At 22.6% G+C, this 16814-nt stretch overlaps 3 protein-coding genes across 3 annotated transcripts; all 3 read right to left on the reverse strand.

Annotated features, from left to right (window-relative positions):
- Window positions 1–93: 93 nt before the first annotated feature.
- Window positions 94–7550, reverse strand: PVVCY_1003690 (conserved Plasmodium protein, unknown function; the record flags this gene model as incomplete). The annotated part of the gene is made up of 10 exons (XM_037634474.1): window positions 94–161; window positions 250–360; window positions 464–515; window positions 621–704; window positions 781–831; window positions 992–1186; window positions 1279–1347; window positions 1514–2418; window positions 2564–3217; window positions 3428–7550. The coding sequence occupies 10 exons, from the start codon at window positions 7548–7550 to the stop codon at window positions 94–96; spliced, it is 6312 nt and encodes a 2103-aa protein (XP_037490569.1).
- Window positions 7551–8890: 1340 nt separating this feature from the next.
- On the reverse strand, window positions 8891–11065 carry PVVCY_1003700 (ribosome maturation protein SBDS, putative; the record flags this gene model as incomplete). The annotated part of the gene is made up of 4 exons (XM_008625815.2): window positions 8891–10317; window positions 10479–10610; window positions 10703–10849; window positions 10939–11065. The coding sequence occupies 4 exons, from the start codon at window positions 11063–11065 to the stop codon at window positions 8891–8893; spliced, it is 1833 nt and encodes a 610-aa protein (XP_008624037.1).
- Window positions 11066–12645: 1580 nt separating this feature from the next.
- PVVCY_1003710 (conserved Plasmodium protein, unknown function) lies at window positions 12646–14084 on the reverse strand (the record flags this gene model as incomplete). The annotated part of the gene is made up of 7 exons (XM_008625816.2): window positions 12646–12717; window positions 12877–12906; window positions 13055–13092; window positions 13305–13416; window positions 13511–13661; window positions 13864–13933; window positions 14039–14084. The coding sequence occupies 7 exons, from the start codon at window positions 14082–14084 to the stop codon at window positions 12646–12648; spliced, it is 519 nt and encodes a 172-aa protein (XP_008624038.2).
- Window positions 14085–16814: the final 2730 nt, after the last annotated feature.

Here is a 16814-nt window from a genome sequence, read left to right on the forward strand (position 1 = left end):
TATAAATTATGTTGATTTATATTTTTTTTTAATAAATATTGTGTATTATTAATCCTCATAATTATAATAACTAATATTTTTTTTGTCTATAATTTATTTATATAATAATAATCTTGTCGCATTTAAAATAGCCAGGACAACGTCGTAATCGATGTGTTCGCCTGAGTAAACATCAGGGGGAAATAAATGATTTTAATAATATATAAGTTAAAAGCATTTATTTTATTATTATCAGTTTTATATTTTTACATTTAAATTTGTTAAAAATAGAAGATTGATAAACATCCTCATCATTATTTTTTACATTTTTTTTATATGTCTCTAAATATTTTTCTAGGTTCTCTATGACATTTTTATTTGCTATAAAACATTTACAAATAATAAAATTAAATCAAAATTATATTTTAATTATGTAACAAATAATATAAATAAACTTGTTCACTTTGTTTCTATTTATAATTACTGTCTTTATTGTTATTATTTCTATTCATGTTGTTTTTATTCATAAGAAAAGCCTAAAAAGAAAGAAAAGAAAATAAACAAATTCGGAGGATATTATTTTCTTAGGATACCCCATATTAGAAATAATATTATTTTATTTTTCTAAATATTTAAAATACTTCATATGCAAGAGATGAAATACAATTGAATGTCATAAGGTCTAGATCCTTTTTTGTAACAACATTAAGTATTATTTTCAAAATCTACAAATCAAAAAATAAAAAGAACATGCATTAAATTTTACATAAATAAGGAACATTGTTTTATTTTATGTATTACCTTCTCGCTATATCCCTTCAAATCAAACCATAATGGCTTTATTTTAACTGCCTACAAAATAGTTTTAATAATTTTCCTGATTTGATGTTGTCTTAGTACAACTAAAAAATAAGTGTATGGATAAGTTCATCGAATTTATGTCCACTCTCTAGAAGAAATATTTTATAACCATCACATATAATTTTATTTACGTATATCCGCAATTGCTTACTGTTAATATAAAAAAAAGTTTGTGAATGACAATTTTTTCATTCCTATTTAAAGGCAGTATGCTTCTTAAGAAAAAGGGTCTAAATGAGTGTATAAAATTAAAGCAAAATGATTTTGTTCTTAAATTCAAAATCGTCGAAAGTAATAAAACATTAATTATTGCAAATATAAGTTCGTTCTGTATATCATTCCATTCCTAAAAAATGAGTATAATTAAAGATAAAATAGACATATATTTATAATTATAGTTAATTTTATATTTTAATATTATTTTATAAAAAATATAACATTTAAAAAGGAACTATTAATTAGGAAAATAAAAAAGCTAAAGGCTTCGTCGTTCAGCAATACAGTATCCTTCAGAAACAAAAAAATAAAGAAATAAGAAAATGAAATAGAAGATTAGGGTAAATAAAAAAATGTACAAATAATCTATGATAAAACAGCTCATTAATAATGAAACTAATATGAAAATGAATGCACATTCAAATATATAGCCATTTTTTTGTCTATTTATAATTACGCTGGTTATTAGTAAACTTAGTAAAAGAGATAAGGCCGAAACTCTAATGTTTATATCTACACTGTTAACTAGTGGTAAGAACAAACATTTTCTTATTATGTATTTTTCTTTAGCGATTGTTTCATGTGGGGCTTCATATTTATTAGACGACAATAGTATATCATCAAAGGATTTATCAAAAGATGTTGATAAAATCATTAATAAAGGAGGGTTTGTTTTTTGTATTTTAGGAAAGGGCAAAATTAGTAAAGCTAGAACAAAAATAGCTAAACTCTTAAAATAATTATTTGTAAATTGGATAGCATGTATTAATAGTTGTATTATAGGAACTGATGAAGATAGAATATTGATGTTTTTAATTTGGTTATATTTTCTGCAATATAATATAAGATTTAATATAAAATAAAAAAAACTATTTTCAAATTTAAGAGATGACAATATGAAGGTTTCATCATTGTCCTCAATGCTGTTAGTACAAATATTACTTTTGCAGGTTCTGATCTTATTATCATCATTATTTATATTCTTATGATCACTATTTGAAGGAACAGTTTTCTTAAAAAATAGATTTAGTGAATTTTTTACATAAAATGATAATTTTTGCAAAACAATAATTATATTGAATATATCTTTTTGTGTATATACTTCTAAATTTTCAAAAAAAATAAAAAAGAAAGAAAAAATGTCATTGATTTCTTCTGATTTATTAGAAATTGTATTCATATATCTAATTACTGTATTCATCATTTTATAAATATTAATGTTCTTGCAATACTCTGATGAATACTTTTTCAATTTAATTATTAAATAATAAATATAGATAATATCATTATTATGTATATTTTCCATTTCTGCATCTTCCAATAGTTTTTTTACTAAATCCTGAAAATAACAGAATTTACACACTTTAAGTAAAATGGAAAAGGATAAGATTACCATTCATTGAATTTTTTATATGTATAAGAAAAAATATAAAATAAAACGATGAATATGAAGCATATTTTTTATTGTATTATTATTACTTTTTTATATATAATATTTTTTTCGTACGAATTTCAATTAATACTAAGCTTTTAATTTTATTTTCAAGGCTTACCTTATTCTTAGAAATAGACATATACAATCTGTTGTCAATTTGATCAGATTGGTTCGAAGAATATAAAGACAACTCTAATTTTATCATATAAATAATGAAGGCCACATACAGGTTATAATTGTTTACATTAACTTTTAAAGAAAAAATGCAATCAAAAACAAAGTATATGTTTTTAATTTGTTTTATTTCTAGCCACATATGTATATCTATTTTATGCATTTCTTTCTTAATGCATCTAAAAACTGTTAGTATTTTCTCCTTTGTCACAAAATAATAAGAATAAGACAAAGACATAAATAAATAGAGGGGATTCATGTCAATACTATAATCATTAGATGTAAACATATTTTCTACATAATTATTTACTTTACTATTATTTAATTTTTTTTCAATAAATTTTTTATCATAACTCAAACATAGATAAAAAATATATATTACAGTTTCTATCAGCCGTTCGTTATCATTAAAATTGAACAATAAAACATTAGTAAAATAAAAATCATTATTCTTTATTATTTCCATTAAAATATCTTTCTTGTTATTTTCTTCTTTCTTTACTTGATCATCCTCATATATAAGCATCTCTAAAATTCTGTAGCATTCACAATCTGAAGAATAGACCGAAGGAAAATATAAAATGAGATAAACAAATAGATCGACATACAAATGAGTAGACCAACGGAAATACATATAGCAAAATAGAATGATTCTTTAGAATGTATAATATATAAGGGATGAAAAATATACATACAAAGATGCATAAATATATATGATGATTTGAGGCAGCAATTTCATTCCTCTTGTCTATTTTTGATTACCATCAGAATTAGTAGAGGCATATTGAAAGAAAGTAGTAAAAGGTGTATTTTTTACTAAAACCTTTCTCATTCTTTTTTTGTACAAGGAAAATGTATTAATAACATCCTGGATTTTATCATATGATTGTTTTTGCATATTATTAGACGTGTATTGATCATCTTCTACTAAGGTTGATGAATTATTTGGAAGAAGATTATTTATTTTGTGAGTTTCTCTATTTTCAATCGAAAAATCTTCATAAATATCATGTATATGGCTTAAAATTCTTGAAAAGAAATAAAAAAAAGGAGTAAAAAAAGAGGAGAACAAAATATTTGTACTTATATTATTAAAAAATATTTTCCTTTGATTTATATTATCAAAAATGAATATAGATGAAAGATATAAAAATTTAATGAATATTAATATATCATTTCCAAAAGGGTTATTTTTTTCTTTCATAATATTTCTAAATAAAGAATGCAATTCAGTAAAAAAATATAAAACTAATTTAATAAAAGTCAAAATTTGAAACTCATTCTCATTATCTATATTTATAGTTTTTTTACTCTTTTCATCCATTACATTTATATTAATTAAAAAAGTCTCATTTTTATTTAAAATATAAATTAATGAAAATAATAATTTAATAATAGCTAAATATAATTCAGATAAATACTTATTTTCCCTATCGTCCAAAAATTCAATATATATATCAGGATTATTCATGTTAACAATTTTTATTATATTTAAGGCTGTTTTTACAACTTCAAAAAGTGCCAAAATATGGGCAATGTATATTTTGTTTATTATGTTGTCTAATTCAATATTATTATCATTGTCTTTTTCATTATTTCGAATTTCATTCCATTCTTTTTCTTTTTTAATGTTTTTGTCCTGTTTACAAATTATTGGTTCTATATTATCGTGTGCTTGATCTCTATACAAAAATAATGAACTTTTTTTGGTTATCTTTGTAGATAAGTTTTCAAAGTATTTTTTACATGGTATATTCTGATCTGGTCTATTATTATGCATTGTATTTTGTTTGGAGTCTAAGTTAAATGTTTTTTTTTCACCAATACGAAATGAATTAGAAATGCTTTTTTTGTTCTCCATATCTTTATCTTCAGAATTATGATTACATGAGTCGTATAATTTAAAATGATTGTTTGAATCTCCCTCTTTTGATTCATTTTTTAGTGTATATTTTTCAAAAAGGAGAATAATATTCTCAATATTTGAAGAAGAGAAATCTGGAACATCCACTAAAAAGGATATTATATTTATAATTTTAAATATATGAAAAATTTTGATAGATGAATTTGCTATATTGATAAGCATATTTAATGTTTTTAAAAAAAAAAAAAAAGTAGAATAATTATTCGAAAAGCTATCATAAACATTGTTATAATTATCTTCATTCTTATTTACATATTTTAAAATTATATTTATTAAAACATCAAGCATGTAGTGGGCATGTGTCTTTGAAAAAAGTGTGTTTCTGAAAAAAAAAGTCACCAAAAATTTTAATCCCTTTTCTCTTAAACATTCATGTTTTGTGTTGGATAAAAAATCAAAAATCCATTCAACCAGCGATGTGTTTGATATTATAATATTTACAACAGTTTCATCCACACTGCAAAAATTTGAAAATATTTCTAGGCATTTCATTTGTATATCTCTGTTAAAATTATTCAATAATGTTTCCTGTAAATTGTCGCATAGGATAATAAAAATTTGAATTCCATCTGTTTTTTCAAGAGCACTCAAGTTTAATTTATTGTCCTTACTTCCGTTGTACTGTTTTTTGTTTTCCCCAATCTTTGTATTTTCAAACTTGTAATTTTCAAAGCTATTTATATCTCTTCTATTGTCAATATGACTTTTATCCTTATATGTATTTTCCTTTTTATGTTTGTTTAATAAATTTGAATTAAAACAGATTCCTGATTCTACATCCGAACCATATTCTACAAAATTGGTACTTGAATTTTCTGTTTTCAAGAAATTATGTTTATTGTCATCAAATGATTTTGTTTTTGTGTGTTTTTTTTCGCCTTGATTTGAATTACTGTTTCGAAATATGGTTGTATGGGAAGTATCCCTAGTAACACAATTAATTTTTTCGGTATCATATTCAGAACTATCAAACATTTTTCTTATTTCTAAATCGTTTTTATTTGTTAATACTTCATTATTTATTATTCCTATCATGTTTTCTTTCTGCTCATATTGTTTTTTTTCTACTTCATAAATTTGGAATAATGAGGACCCATTTCTTTGTTGCTTTTTCTCTTCTTGGCATTCAAGAAATGATTGTGAACTATTTCTACTATGGTTGATTGAATGTAATTCATTAAAATGATGATAAATATTGTCATCACATTTATTTTTTTTATATTGAAACATTTTTGTTTCATCACAATTTTTATTAGTATTGGAACCACTCGAATTGTAGCTTAAACTTTTATCTATTATAAGATAGTTTTCATTAAGTTTATCTATACTGCAATTGCTACGAGCATCATGTGTATTCCCATTATTTGATTTAAGAAAATTTGTTTCTTTTTCTTTAATATCTTCATCTTGTGAATAATATCCCAAGACATTTTCTTCTGAAAAAGGATAATCTACAATATCATTACCCTTCCTTGAATATAATTGGTATGCATCGCTTTTATCATATCTATTTTTACTATCTTTGGAATGCAAAAATACAAATTTATTATCTTCATGATCGTCAGTGCAATTTTCCATTTCAGTATTCCCACCGCAATCACTTTCTTCATTATTAGTACTAAAATTCTGAACATCGTAATTATTTTCGTTATCCTCTTTGGTTTTTTCCTGCATTATTTGTTCACCTTTCTGAACATTCTTATTATTTTTTGTTTGGCCATTTTCATCACCAATAGCATTTAAGAAAGAAAAGGAATGTATAGACGACTGATCACTAGTATTCCCTTTGTCTATGTTAAATAAATTAGATCTTTTATGAGTAATTGAGATATCTAATCCGTTGTCATAATTTGTATCAGGACTAGTACAAATATTTGCAATTGTATTACTTTTATTTTTTTTTAAATGCTTCGTATCAAAAATAATTTCAGTAAAAAAATAGGTAATATCATTGTAATTATTGCATATTAGATAAATAAACTCGATGTAATAATTACATAAATCTGTGTTTTTGTTAGTAAATTTAAAATTTTTAATTAAATTAATAAAGAACGATTTTAATAGATCTTTGTTAAGCTGCCATAACGAATTTTCACACCATAATTCATAAATAATTTGGAGAATTAAAGAGTGTTCCATATTATGATATTTATCATTTGCATATGCATTATTGTGGTTTGTGTCTATATTATTATCACAATTACTATTTAAATTGCTACTAAGTTTTATGGCCGTATTATTGTTTGTATTGTTTTCTAAACCATCTTGAATTTCGAAGTTTATTTTGTTACATAAAAGTCTGTTGGTGTTATCTTTTGCACCATTTATATTATTAGAAATAGAATAATTTTTTATGAACAGTTTCATAAGTTCTCCAATAACAGACGATTCTTCCTTTAATGTGGTGTGTATTATTTGTACATGTTGTATTAAATTTTTTAAAAGTTTTAAAATAAAAAAATATTTTCTTTTAGTCATCGAATAATTTTTCAATCTAATTAATACACATGTGTATATAGCATCTTTAAATATGTTGCATAATTCATCTGAGCAAATATTTAAAAATTCTTTACATGCGTTTGTAGCTAAAGTAATTAATTCATTATTAACAGAATAAATGTAATCGTCTTTATTATTTTCATTTTTATTTTCATTTATTTTGCATTCTTCTTCTAAATAACGAAATGTATTTGATAAAAATAATGTATGATCTAATAAAAAAAAAGAAAAGTGATACCTAAATTCATGACAAGTCTTTATTCTATATATATCATTTATATTTTTAAATAATAAATATTTCTTATATAAAGGGCATTTTGTAAATAGTAGCTTATTTATGCATTCTACACAAAATGATTTTTGTTGTTTATCGACAAAAAATTTATCATGTTTTTCTATTTCATGCTCATCTGTTATTGTCACTAGAATTTCACTAAAAATTATGTTTAACTTAATCTCCATCAGTGGATAATTAATTTGGAAAAATCAAAACAACTTTTAAAAAATGATAAGGGGGATGCTAAAGTTTACTACTTTATCTAGGTATAAGCGAAGAATGGGATACAGAACATATAAATACACACTTACATGAAGAATATACTTATCCCTTTTTTATATATGTGTCCTATTTTTGCACGCATAAATATACTAAGGAAATAATGTTTTAAATTTAGATTGAAAAGTATAAATATAAAAAATACAAACTTGGTATTCCTTTTTTTTATTATTTTATAAGTGAAAATGTTTCGATTATATCAATACAACATATATAAAAAATATAAATATAATCGTTATAGTTACTAAATTTCTCAGGTATATAATTTCGTTGAAATATTCATTATATTGTAAACTGTAGTATGCCAAAATTACACCTGTAAAATAAATAACTTAATTTATATTGTTATTATTTTAAAAAAATAAGCTTAAAATGGTATTTGTTTTTTGTAATTAATTTTTGAGCTTTCTATATATATATATGTGCATTATTTTTTCGTCCATTTTTAAGAACATATTTCCATTAGGCATTCACATATTAATATTTTTCTCAATTTCAAATTAAAACAACATCATGTTATTCAATGTTATAAAAAAGGACGTAGAAATAAATTCAATTAGACACATTTTAAATAAATTAACCGGGATGTTAAAAAGCTGTTCTAACAATATGCATGATAATTTTATAATAAAATTAAGAAAAATTAAATTGTTGCACAAAAAATTACATAATAATAACCTCCCTTAATGATATTTTTTTGTAGGAATATATGAATATATATTCCAGAGTTTACACAATAAGTGACTTTGTTAGAATAATTTGCCGCGAAATATTATGATATATTTTGCAATCAGTTTTAATGTTATAAAAAATAAAAATATTTAATGAGTGAACAAATTGGACATTAAAAAATTGTATAATAAAAAATATGAAAACATTAATATGTATATATAGGGTAAATATTGAAACATAATGAAGAAATAATTATTAAGAAAAATTTAATTATTATTTATTTTAAATATGTAAACTACATACATATGCATACACATTTGAATGTGTAACAATAAATGCTGTTCAAACATGCGTAAAATCTGAGCACACATTCATGCGCCAAGGTGTAATAATAAATATAGTCGTTTGTGTGATGAAAAAAATATATACAAGAAGTATGTATATATTAACAAAAAATATCATTGCACACAAATTACTTTTCAGAATATGAATCACAAAAACAATGATTTTTTTTGAAACCTCCTCGATACATTTTCTGTTCATTTTTTTTACATGAGGATTCGAAAAAGAATATTCACATATCAACATGAAAGTGTGAAACATCAAAATCGATCTCTATATATTCTTCAAGGCTAATTGGAGGCAATTTTTTGTATTTTCTTTTTACATTATAAACATGAAAATCACTTCTACAATGTAATTTATAATTATTTTTTTCAATTTGTGTTAAACAGCTTGTGCACATAATCACATCAGCTGTTGTTTTATTATTGGGATTCATTTCGATGGATGGCTTTTCTTTTGTGGGATTTTGTATTATTTTATCATCAGTTTGATTACTAATTCTATTATTGCTTATTTCATTATTTTTTGAATTTTTATTTTTGGCTTGTTCGTTTTTGTTAGAAATATAATTATTGTTTTTACTGAATTTTTCATTCATAGTTGATTCGTAATCATTGAAGTTTTCCATATAAGTGTCATTCTCCTTTGAATTGTTATGCTCTTTTTTTGAATTTTTTTTATTTTTATCGTTTGTGTTTTTGTTTTTTCCTTCTTCCTTTTTCTTATTTGTATTATCGGATTCTTTTGGTATGGTTGATGAATCATTTTTTTTTTTTTTATTCGATGTGGCTACTTTTACATTATTACTTAATATTTTGCTGGAGCAATTCCTTTTATTTTTTTTTGTAAATTCATCAATACATCTATATAAAGATGGGTAACATAAAAAAACAATTTTATACGTTTGGGAATTGCCACCTTTCCTTTCTATGTTGTGCTTATTTATTTTTTGTTTTGTTTTTGTTTTCGAATTATCAGTAAATTTTTCTTTATTTGTTTTTTCATTATCAATAGGAAAGTTATCTTTTTTTTTTTTTATACTATCTGTTTTCTCGTCAATATTTTCGCTGTTTTCATTATTATTAGTACCTTTTTTATACTCACTAGTAGTATGATTATTCGGTTCGTCATTAAAATTGTTCTTATTCATTGTATCCTTGTGTTTGTCCCCGTTAACTTGAACTTCGTCTTTATATTTCGAACCATCAAGGATGTCATTAGAAGTATCGTTGGCTACTTCTGTTTTGTTGTTATAGGAAAAATCATGATTGTTCTTTTTAGCGTCATTTTCACTATTATTTGATTGAATTGATGAACTTAAATTGGATTGTTTTTGGTCTTTTAAATTATTTATCTCATCATTTTCTATATCATGATCATTTATATTTTCTTTGTGTATGGTATCATAATTTTGGTTTAAATCATCTTCTCTTTTTATGTTGTTAGTCATTTTATCTTCTTCTATAATTGCATTGTTATCATTAAGAAGTTTTATTACATCATTTTTTATAAAATCGTCACATATTATCTGAATTCTCATAAATGCTCTTTGTATCACATCTTCATATTCTTTATGTAAAAGTTCGAAAACTTTTAATGCCTGTTTTTTGGTACTATCATCTATGTTTATACTATAGCCAACATTTTTTATCATGCCTAAATTAAAAAAAATGTATAACGAAAGATGTAAACTATTTTTATCTCACAAGATGCGTAAAAGCGAACGTAGACATGCATATGATAATATTCATCATATAATTAATCGGACACCCATATTAACTACCCATGTATATATATTCTTTAATTTATCTGTTTACTTTCAATCATGTTTGTTGATAAGGGGTATCCCGTTTGAGGATTTACACTCATTTCGTGTAACATTTCGATAATATCTTTGTACATTTTTTCCTTCAAAATTGTTCTTTCCCTGTTACTTATTTGTAGTGTACCTAAGGATGAGAAACACAAAAAATAATATAGTAATTGTTTTATGAAAACTTAATATGAACCGAAAAAAAGGATGTAGCTCTTTTTGATGTACCTTTCTCTAATATAGTTTTACATATTTCATAATTGTCATCAGAATTAAAGCATGAATTTAGTTGAGATTTTTTAGCAATTTCTCCTTTTGATATGTTTGTAAAAATTAAATGTGATTGTAGAACGTCGTCTATATTCAGTTCGTTACCTTTAAAAAAGAATAATTTTGATGAGTTTTTTTTAAATAAATTTTCAATGATAAAGAATTTGCTTTGGTTAAAGAATTTCTTTTCTTACCATTTTTCCAATCAATAATTTTATTTTTATAGCATGCTATCTCGAATTTGTTTCCCTTATGCTTATATTTAACTATGGCAACGTTCGTAAACTTAACTTGATTTATAGGCTGAAATAATGCCCCCATTTTATTGAATCATATTTGATAATTGTAAAAGTGTTTGAAAAATAAAAATAAGGAAGAAATCATTAAATCAAATAAATAAATTATCAATATTATAGATTGGTTTTTTGAATTTAAAAGAAACATGCATAATTATGTACAAATATTAACATGGCTGGCGATATATGAATTAATTAAATTTTATTATATTACAAATAAATGAAATTGTTAGCAATACAAATATATTAAAAGATTTACATTAATTTTATAAAACTATTCATATAGTATTGAAAATAGTAAGAATTGGAAAAAAATATATAATATTATATATGGAAAATTAAGAGTTTGTTTTATTTAAAAAATTATAAAAAAAAATGTTACATATGCATTGGGAATAAATATTTTTTTTTAATAATAAATAAGGTCATGAAAAAATAAAAATAAAATTTATTCAAATGGTACCAAGTAACTATTATTTACAGACAAGTTAATTTTATTTTTTATTATTATTTTTCTCAACTAAATATAAATTTTTTAAATTGTGTGTAATCGTTTTGCTTTTTGTTTTTACGATATAAAAAACGAATGTTTTATTTATTATATATATTTTTTTGTACATATATATTTATTTTCCTTTTTCTAATAATAATAATAATATCATTATTATCCGTATTATAATATAATACGAAATGTCTATATAATATAAAATTTATACAATATGTTTATAAATGCTTCTTGTATCTCTATCCCCATTATCCTTATTTGATATTTTCATTGAGATAAAATTGCAGAACAAACAGAAAAGGTTTTATGATCAAATGCTGGCGATGTTTTTTTTTTACATGAAACTATATTTTACATTGTTTGCATATACTTGGTTCATACAATTTTTTTTCGATGAGTTATTAAGCAATGCTACACTTGTAATTTATATATGCAATGAAGACATTAGTCGTCCTGCAAGGGTACATAATGCATAATAAGATGTGCACAAAAAACGTGAATTAAAGGAACACAAAAAAATAACAATAAATGTAAAAATAAAGAATTTACAGGAATGTAAATGCAACAATCATTCTAAAATAATTACACCTTTCAAATAATTTTAATCCTTTAAAAATATTTATTTAAAAGAACTATATATTATGCATAGATACTTTCATACTTATATATGGAAATATTTGTGTGTGCATATTTATGAATATCACACATTCGCCATATGTCAGTAAAAAGACTAAAAACAACTTAATTCAGCAAGTCCATGATACTTATAGCAATAAGATTACAAATCGCTATTTATTGTTATTAATATTTATATATATAATTACAAATAAAGATAAGTATATGTAGAAAAAAAGGGGATTAAAAAAAGCATTGTGTTGCGGTGATAAAAAAATATTAATTATAAATTATAGCAAAAGTATAAAACTAACAAAAAAAAATAACCACATTTAACAAAATGCGTCGACAAGCCAAGAATATTAAAATTATGTTAATTTAAAAATTTATGTATTAAAAAAAATATTATGAACATATATCATTCATATTTAATTTATCGAAAGTATGAAATTAATGTGTGTGTGCTTTTTATTGTTTAAAAAAGGTTATTTATAATATCTTGTTCCGCATCCACAAATATTAGACCATATGCTATCGCAATGATTGGAAGTTTTTTTCTGCATAAAAAAAGAAAAAAATACAAATATTAAAAATTAGAGCATATTTCTATTATACGCATACTGTAAAATGCATGTATGTGTTTAATTTATATTTGCTCATTTTTTTGGTGTGCCATTTTTATTTTTTTCACTTAGTTTACAACTATTTTATTATACCGTATTATTTTTCTCTTCTGGTGCGTTTTTCTTTATGATATTTAAGGAAAAAAAAAAGTGATGTATAATAATAATAACAATGGTATATAGCAAAATTATAAAAATTAATAAAAACGAAGGGAATGATACTCTTTATTAATAATTTATGAAACGATATTATTTGTTTTATTTATCTTACACTTTCAATGGCACCATATTTTAGAAGCAACTGGTAGGCTAAAAAAATAAAGGAATGGAACAATTAAACGATTAGCATAAAGACAATGCTATTTATAAAATGCATTCAGTGTAATAGTTACAACATAGTAATGAAAGTTTGTGATATATACATTTATATTTGCAAAAAATGGAATAAATAGGAAATACTTATAACTGTTCTACATAAGTTATCTATTCATATATTTTTAGTGTTGTATATTCAAATATACCTTTTGAGTTAAAAGCGCATTTGTCTAAAGCAGTTTCATTAAAGTCATCTTTTACATTTATGCCTAAGTCTCCACCTTTTTTTAAAATTGCTTCGATCCAATCAAGAGGGACCTTTTAAAAGTGAAAAAATTGTGCATATTGTATTTATATGATTCTATGGATATTTATTTTCTCCTTTGTATGTGAATATATAATTTGATCTTACCTTTTTTTCACATGCAATCATCAAAGCTGTTTGATTATGCTTGCTAAGGACATTAATATCTAAACCTTTTCTAGCTAATAAATATCCAACTATTTTTTTTTTGTTAAGTAAAATAGCCATTTGCAGCAAGGTGAAAATAGGCTCATTAATGCTTAAAAAGGAAGATAAATACAAATCATATTTTAATATAAGCATGCCCTATGATTTTCGATCTCTTTATATATATACGATAAATATATATAAATGCATAATACATAACAAATTATGTAACAATTGTATTATCAATATAGCATAACAACTGAACCAGCACCAATAAATAAATACATATGCATCTTTATGGATATATTATTTACCTGTCCTTAAAATTAGCTATTTGAACATTCCAATACGGTTTCAAGTTTTTTACATCATCAATGGTCATTTCTTAAAACAAATGAAATTAGTATATATAGATGTGTGTATAATTCTAGCTAGTAATTTAAAAAGTATATATTTTTTTAATTTTAAAATAGTATATGCGCATCCTACCCGATACAATGTCTTCGTTAATAAATATACTTTCATAATTAAACATAATTATAAGCGGATTAAAAAAAAATATATATTGGTAGTGCAAAATGCTTAAAATAATAGGGTAATTTTATATTTCGTAATGAACAAAGCAATATTTTGATCTATTATATCAAAATAATTGCAATCAGGATTCAGGAATTTATGTAATAACTTTGGACAAAATGAAAAAAAGTATGATTACATGTATTATAACATATGCATATAGGGAATTTATATATAATACAAAAGAAAAATAAAATTATACTTTGTGATATTTAATAAAACATTACAAAGAAATAGATGCAGTTACATGAAAAGAATAAATGTTTAAGTATATAGTATGCACCTCGTTTATGATTTTTTACACGCAAAGAAATTAAAAGGTGTATTAGTATTACTATGTGTGCGAATAATTAGACAAAAAAAAGTGAAAGAAAAATATGATATTTTTAGTACATTATTAAAGAGAAAAATAAATATTTTAGTTATTATAAACTCGTATTCTTTCCTTTTTATCGATGTTTAATTGATTTATATGTGTACTTGCATTCGGTTATTCATTTAATTTTCCATCCGTCCAGTGCTACATAAATGCAGCCAAATAAATTTAAATTAAAATAAAAAATACGGATAAAATAAATTGCTAATCACTATATTATATAATAATTATTCCTAATTGAAGGCAGCAAAATGTTTGTTTTATTATTATTATTTATTTTATTTAAACAAAAAAAATTGGATAAAAAATAGCAAACAAAATAATATCCATATGTAAAATTACACTTAATTTTCTCCATTTCCTTTTTATATTATTTTCTATAAAATAACATATTATGTAAAGTTTATTATTCAAAAATATTTTCATTTTAAGATATATATAAATATAATATATTTTGGGAGAAAGAAGAATCTATATTAATTTTTGTGGATTTTTCTCCTTTATACATGTTTCCAAGACTGCCGAGGTAGATGAAAAAAAATTACATAAATGCTTTTTACACACATTTAATTTTTTGATAACAATTTTTATGCAAGCAAAATTTGTTATTCTTAATATTGTTAGTTTTTTAAAATTAAAAAAAGTAAAAACATATAGAGATGAAGAATGCATAGTGTATTCCTTTATTCCATTTTTTATTTTTTCTCATCTTTTCCATTATCATATTTTCCTTCACAATATGCTAACGCGAATAAAACGTGGAAAGTGTATGTGGGTGCATGCATCCTTGTGATTTCCATAATAAGATACAAGTATAATTTTTTTTATATTTATCAACTTGTATGTTTATGAGGATGTGATAGAGATATTTAATACATTTGTTGAAAATTATGCGGTATCATTAAGAAAGAAAACATACAAATGTATCTCAGGCTATTATATTCTTTTATTTTTTTAAGGAAAGCATATTTAGAATACAATAAGCTTTATTTCGTTAATTAGCATAGTATAAAATATCACCTATTATTCGGTTCTCATGTATTTTTTTTTGTTCTTTGAGCACAACATACGCCTCTAAAAGTAATAAAAATAAACAAGCAAATAAATGATACATGCGTATTAAAAAATAGATATACCCCGAGTAACTAATTTTTAATTGTCAATAATTTGTAAATGGATACCAATTTTGTAAGAGTTAATAACTTATTTTATTTTTCATATATATGTTCAATCTATATAACCCATAGTATTGAGTAGCATGTACATAAACTTATGTATATATAATATTAAGCAGATCAAGCATACAGCTGTAAATCGAATTAAGCCTATACTGTAGCATACAGGGTTATACAGGTGTTTGTATTTGTATAATTGTTAAAATACAGTCTTTTCTTAAAAAAATACATAAATTGAAAGTAAAAAAAAAATATATATATATAACTATTCGGGTTATGATTTAAAGCTATTTTTCTTATATTAATTTAAAATAATTTACATATTTTTGAGAATATAAAAAATTTGATATAAGAAATATAAAAAATTAGTAATGCATATATGAATAATTTATAAGTTTTATTAAGCTAAATATATTATATGGATAATATATATTATATAATGTGTAGTATACAATTTGAATATATGTATGCATGCAAATGTTCCATTATAAAATATATGTATATATATATGTAAATGAGGCAATTTTTTTTATTTATGTATTAAAAATATTTATTAATGTATTATTTTTTCATAAGCTTTATTCAAAATTGCATATCGATTAAAGTAAAAAAAAATAATAATAATAAAAGTAAACATTTTCCTTTTTCTCTTTTCATTTTTAAATAATAAAATGACACGATAATAGTATAACAATAATTATTATTCTAGAATATATAGATTTTGGAAAATAAATTGTTATGTAAAAAAAATAGTTTACCAAATTGGTAAAAAATATAAGAGAATAATGCAATATACTATGGCTAAAGTTAACAATATATATTACATACATTCTTATTATATATGTGCTTATTTGTATTGATATGCGAGTTTAATCTTTATACAAATGGTTTGTAACCATTCATACGTGTGGATATCATGGAACATATATACATATTATATACAATGCTTTTTTAAATACGCATTTTATTTATGATATAATTTATTTTATATATTTTTATCGTACTCTGGATGTAAAATTTATTTTTTACTTTTTATTTTGTTTTAGTAACAGAAATTATTTATTTTATATGATATTAATAAAAATTGGCATGTCATAAACCATATACATGTATGTATATAATTTTTTATTTTGGCTTG

Source organism: Plasmodium vinckei (assembly GCF_900681995.1).
Source record: "Plasmodium vinckei vinckei genome assembly, chromosome: PVVCY_10".
In the NCBI taxonomy this organism is placed as follows: domain Eukaryota; phylum Apicomplexa; class Aconoidasida; order Haemosporida; family Plasmodiidae; genus Plasmodium; species Plasmodium vinckei.